Source organism: Sinocyclocheilus rhinocerous, unplaced genomic scaffold, assembly GCF_001515625.1.
Source record: "Sinocyclocheilus rhinocerous isolate Xijiao unplaced genomic scaffold, SAMN03320098_v1.1 scaffold2159, whole genome shotgun sequence".
In the NCBI taxonomy this organism is placed as follows: domain Eukaryota; kingdom Metazoa; phylum Chordata; class Actinopteri; order Cypriniformes; family Cyprinidae; genus Sinocyclocheilus; species Sinocyclocheilus rhinocerous.
Genome location: NW_015645106.1, coordinates 52,435 through 58,367, shown reverse-complemented (window position 1 = coordinate 58,367; position 5,933 = coordinate 52,435). Strand labels below are relative to the sequence as shown.

Sequence of the window (5,933 nt, the reverse complement as noted above, 5' to 3'; positions counted from 1 at the left end):
TTACACATTAATTAGCATTAACTGCAACAGTGCCAAAACAATGCATAGTTTATGTAATATGATAAATTGTCTGTAACGTTTTGCTTGATTGATTACAGGCACACAGCAAAACAATCGATAAGCTAATAACCTGTCTTACCTAATATAGTTTTTACTCTTTGGTGTGTTTAGCTTTTTATATATTTCATTTGTGGGGCTTTATTTTTAATAGTTTGATTTGATTAGCCTGCCTAGCTGTCATTGGAGACTAGTACAGTTTGTATACAAGCCTGAAAAAAAAACACTACAAATGTTTTTTTTTTGTTTTTTTTAAATAACCAGTTTTTAACAGCCTGCCTCAGCCCCACCAGTATCTTTTTTTAATTATTCTGAATATCAGGTAAAATTATAATTAAAGTCACACTAAATGCACATTTACTTCTGTCACATATTTTCTCCTATTACTATTATTATTATATTTTAAGTTTTTTTTAAAACATCAAAATCTTTCCACATAAGCCTGTTTGGGAATCACCAATCTCCAAGTACTAATATATTATAATATATTGAAGGTAGAAATCCACCCAAATATGACAATTCTGTCATCATTTACATTATTTGAAACCAGTATGAGCAAAAAAAACAACAAAAAAACTGACTTTTTTTTTTTTAAGTATCTTCTACAGGAGTCATCCAACATTGAAACAACATGAGAGTGAGTTAATTTTTATATTTAAATGAACTGTCTCTTTAAAATGGACTTACAAAGTATGTCATTTTAGCATAGCATATCACATTTTTCTTTATTGTATTTAGTTAACAGTCAAATACAGAGCTTAACAGTTTAGAGAATCTGAGAAAGAACTACTAATACTAAATATCATATATAAGCATACATTGTGTCTGTTCTTTGACCATATGTTGCACTGAAAAACGGTTAACAAATGACATGTTATCTTTTTAGTAAGTGTTTTATTTTTACTGTTTAAAATTATATTGTAGATCACACAAATATTAGTTAAATTTATTAAATGTTACTATGTCAAGTACAGAAGTAATTGCTTTATGACTATAACTCAAATTGAAAAGACAAGGAAAGTTGTGTGAAAGTATGCATGTGGAAAGAAGCAATGCAAAATTAAGTGAGTGTCTGAGATATTTATTGGCACTCGATGAGAACAGCCTCCATGTATGTCCAGTTCATACAATAATCAACTACTGTACCAGTGACTTCAGCTCTCTCATCCAATCTGAAACAGACAGTGACTTTACATGATGATCAATATATGTGGAAACATCACAAAAGCAAATCAAAGCCATATTATAACATTGGTGATGATGAGACATATGATTTCTTATCCAAATTTAAAAATAATATTCTTGGAGTAGCTGCTGACTTATGTCCAAGAGACAGCGCTAACAACAAACAAACAGTCTCCGAGAAACTAAAGGAAATGCAAAAATGTTGTAACCGTCCCCACTCTCCCCTACGCTTTTCTGCCAATGACAGATGAAACAAACATGACAAACAAAGATGCATAATGTTACCTCACAGTCTCACACTTACATACTTAAAAGATGTTGTTTATCTGAACAAGATGGAAGCAGGAGAGGGTTATATTTTGTTGCCCGGGTATTTTTCCTAATTTATAATGATATTGCAAGAAGGGAAAGGGATTAACTGCGGTGAAAACAGTAAACACAGTAAACCTTAATGCCTCCTGCAGTGAGTTTTGGAGAAGCTCTTTTATGCTGATCCGAGAGCTTGTGCTGTTTGTTAAATATGAGATTAAAGCTCAGAAAGCCTGTTTAAAAGAGCAACTTCAATAGCTTGAACATATTCCTCATTTGTCTGATTGCTGATGTTGTTATAGATATTAATACATACAGATAACTGTGAAGTTTTGAGGTTTACTATTCAAATGATGAGACATCCCTGTAGTTTAATCAGTTCAGCTGTCAAATGTATATATGTAAATGTAAAATAATGTTACAGCTGTAATTGATGCATAACGTGTCCGTGGTAAAATGTATGTGTAAGCAAAGTGTATGTTTTTGGTGATGTAACTTTTTTTTTTTTTTTCTTCTATCACATTTTTGCCTTCACCAGTTCATTGTTAATAGTTTTGAGAAGGATATGTTTAAGTATTTCATGTCAAGTAACCAGACACACAAAGAAATTCTTATCTTTATGTATGACATTTTTTCAGTCTGGATGTATTTGTAATTGTATAGCTAGATTTATATTTGGGTAAAGTAATTAGGTAAAGTATTTTGTCCCCTACTAATGGCAATGTTTGCAGACAGAACGGCTACAGTAAACACTTCTGACAGTGCACACACCTCCTGCAAGATATCACACCACCGTCTTATGACCAACTACTGTTAAACAAGTTCAGCCACACCCTAAATCAAAGTACACTTTTATACGGAAGTAGAAGTACAGAAAAATAACCTAGTGAATGCAAGGTAGGTTGATACAATATCATATTTTGCTTTATGTTTGAAATGTTTTCTGTGCTTGCATGTACAAAAAAGCTGTTGCATAAGTTTTTCAGCATAGGCTCACTCGGAGCTTAAACAACAACAACAACAACAACAATAAAAAGACTACTAAAAAGACTTCGAAACGTCTTTAAGTGGTTGTGTTCCTCTGATATCTTGAAACCAACTGTTGATATATTAAATGCTGTTATTTTTACATAATGATTTATTTCAGAATCAAGTAATACATTGGAAATGTAGACCATTGGTGAACATTGTAAATTTACATGTAATAACGGCAATGTATTTTGGGTGAACCCAGAAAAAAAACTAATTAGCTAAACTGTACTTTTGTTATTGTGTGACATTCACCTTCCCCACATGTTTCCATACCTCAAATGAACATGCATAAGTGCTACAAAATTAGTGTTATGTCTTCTGTGATCAGGATTGCTTAATGGTTTTAAAACAGCAGTATAAACTGGTTGTTAGTATTAAGTGAAACCTATAGCACAGCAGAACCAACTGTGTGTTTTCTTGTTATCAGTTTCCGTGAAGAGCATGCTGCACATACTGTGATCAAGGCTATTAAAGGCAGAGTAAGTGATTTTTCAAAAACACTTTAGAAAACTGATTCGGGCCGAATCGCAAAACAAACTTGTAGCCAATCAGCAATAAGGGGCGTGTCTACTCGTGATGTGGAGGAGAGCGCGTTCAGTGCATGGGACGGACATTAGCCGAGCCGAGCGATAGAAAGATAGAGATGGCGGATAAAAAACAAAAGAGGAAAACGTCTGCGGAACGATAAGGCAAGAAGTAGGACACGTGTAAATATCGGATCAGCTTTCCAGCGCTGGAGAGAACTCAAGGAGCGGAGGCCTGCGATCGGACGCCGAGGTTGCTTTGTTTCTTCTCAATAGGTGAGTAACACCGTGTCTACAACAACTAAAGTCTGCCTACACTGGACGCGATCAAACGACCATTGAAAACCATTTGAAATTTGTGTCAGCACGTCATAAATAGAACCCGGCAGCAGTTTTCTGTCGGGGATTTGTTGCACCGCGCCGCACCGCTCATGTCCGTAGACACGGTGTAACATTGGTTTTGCTTTGTTTCACAGAACTAATCGTTGCCTGGGTTGCGTACGTATATGTGGGGCGGAGCTATCAAAATAGGGGCAAGACCCTTTTGGGGTAGGGGCGTGTTTGTTTTGGTGATTTCAAATATCAACATTGGCTACCAGAAATCACTCACTCTGCCTTTAAATCTCCTCAGGGTGAGCCAATTTATCTGTGTGTGGTTTCCAACAATGGAATATTTTTGATTAAAGTAACAGAAAACAGGACAGAACACGTTAGGGCAGTACTGTATGCATGTACGTGTTTCTGTATACCTAAGTGAATTATAAGTAGATTGGTTTCTTTTTGAGCTGCCATGACATTTCAACAGGTGAGCCTGTACTTGATTTACCTGGATAAACACAAAACTGAAAGTATTTATGGAATAGTATATACGGAAGTGAAGAATAAAAAACAGCTAGCATTGCAAGGTTGGTTGATAGTTCATATAATTTTAAGCATTATTTTGATGTATTTTGATATATATGTATACATTTTGATAAGTACTTTTATATGTTCCTGTTAATGCTTTTACAAAAAGATAAAGCTTTTAAGTGTATCCTGCTGTTGCATAAGCTTTTGTTAATGGTAGGTTACACCTTAAGCCGGAGAATGCTGATGCAATATTTTAAAATTTTATCTTTGTCTATAAACTAAAAATTGAAAAAAACTGTTTCAAGATATTCTTGAAAAATATACATTTTCAAGAATATATCGGAAATATATTTCATGTGTGAGAGGGTTCAGATTAGTATCATAACAGTACAATGCTAAATGCTATGTTCAGTGCTAAAAATGTGTTTCACATACTGACAGTTATGCATTTAAGGTGAACACAGTGCTAAAAGTGTACCGTCACAATGCAATTTTAAATTAATTTGAACAATTTAATAATGTTCACATGCACAACACTTTGTCAAATCATTAAAAAAATAATAATGCCACATGCAACTGATCATTGATGTTTGTGATGTCTTTTGTGATTAGGCATTGTTCAGTGGCTTTAAAACAGTCATAGAAAATATTAAGAGAAAAAAACTGCCTGTTTTCTTAAGCAGAAGGACATGTTGTAAAATCATCTTCGAGCAGCCAAATATAATGTGATCATGGGTACAAAATTCTTAACGTCTCGTCAGGGTGAGTGAATTTTTCTCTCTATTTCTCCAGCAAAGAAATATTTTGATTGAAAGCATTATGGAATAATAATTAGATTTTCTTTTGATTTTAATTACATAGGTTCCTCTATGCAGTCCATGCTCAGAGTTGTGCTCTTCGGAAACACTGGTGCTGACAAGAATAAGGTAGCAAAATCACTGCTAACCTGCGAGAATCTGACAGGAGAGAAAAATGGTCTATGTACTTTATACAAGAGTGAACAAGCAGGGAGGAGGATCAGTGTTGTGGAAGCACCAGGATGGCATGAACACTCAATACAACAAACACCAGAGAACATAAAAGAAGAAATTATCAGAAGCGTGTTGCTTTGTCCTCCAGGACCTCACGCTCTGCTTCTGGTCATACCAGTGAAAACTCTCTCTGGAGAACCTCCTATAGGTGAAATTAATGCAGCAGAGATGCACATGGAGTTACTGTCAGAGCGCGTCTGGAAACACACCATCGTGCTGTTTGCTTGTGATGAAGGAGTGGAGGAACCAGCAATCAGAAAACACATTCACAGCGCAGAGAAAATCCTGGACAAGTGTGGAGGACGATCACATGTTCTTCAGAGGAGCGCTTGTGAATCCCCGACTCAGATCAGTGAACTCTTTCAGAAGATAGACAGCCTGGTGAAGGAGAACCGTGAGGATTTCTTCATACCACAAGCTTACTATGAACTGATTCAACAGAAGACACAAGAAGTGTTTGGTGCGACTGAGCTCAGTCAGAGACGGGGAAGTTTGCAAAAGGATCCTCCAAACTGTGAGTATTATTTCACTAAACCTACAGCTGATCTCAGTTACACACTGATCTATGTTAATTTCTTTTACAGTGAATAAACACAAAGGAGATTCAGAGGAGAAGAAAGAATCTGAAGAGGCTGCCAAACATTCAGAAGACGTATCAAAAATCACCATGGACTTCAAACAGTTTGTACTGATACTGATGGGTGCATTCGGAGCACTTCTGGGATCAGTCGCTGGAGCTGAAAGTGGAGTTAGGGGGTCTTTTATCGGAGTAGTCTTTGGCATCTTTGTAGGGGTTTTAGTCGCAATTTTCATCATGTACATTTATACTCACATTTATTCAAAGCAGACTACACAAAGTAGGCCTACATCATAAGCAACTGAATCATAAGGATCTGCAAAGTTGATCAGGTGCAAGCTAGTTCAGACATACAGTACAAGTGCAAGC

General features: G+C 35.8%; 1 protein-coding gene across 7 annotated transcripts; it reads left to right on the top strand.

Annotated features, from left to right (window-relative positions):
• Nucleotides 1–2,408: 2,408 nt before the first annotated feature.
• On the top strand, nucleotides 2,409–5,927 carry LOC107705819 (GTPase IMAP family member 4-like). 7 transcript variants are annotated; one of them, XM_016509293.1, is made up of 4 exons: nucleotides 2,409–2,448; nucleotides 4,640–4,718; nucleotides 4,818–5,501; nucleotides 5,572–5,927. In XM_016509293.1, exons 2-4 carry the CDS (start codon nucleotides 4,688–4,690, stop codon nucleotides 5,859–5,861), a joined length of 1,005 nt encoding a protein of 334 aa, XP_016364779.1. In that variant the 5' UTR covers nucleotides 2,409–2,448; nucleotides 4,640–4,687; the 3' UTR covers nucleotides 5,862–5,927. The 7 variants fall into 7 exon arrangements, with proteins under 7 accessions (XP_016364779.1, XP_016364780.1, XP_016364776.1 ...); XM_016509294.1 differs by having other exon boundaries at nucleotides 2,423–2,448; nucleotides 4,637–4,718; XM_016509290.1 differs by having other exon boundaries at nucleotides 2,423–2,448; nucleotides 4,569–4,718.
• Nucleotides 5,928–5,933: the final 6 nt, after the last annotated feature.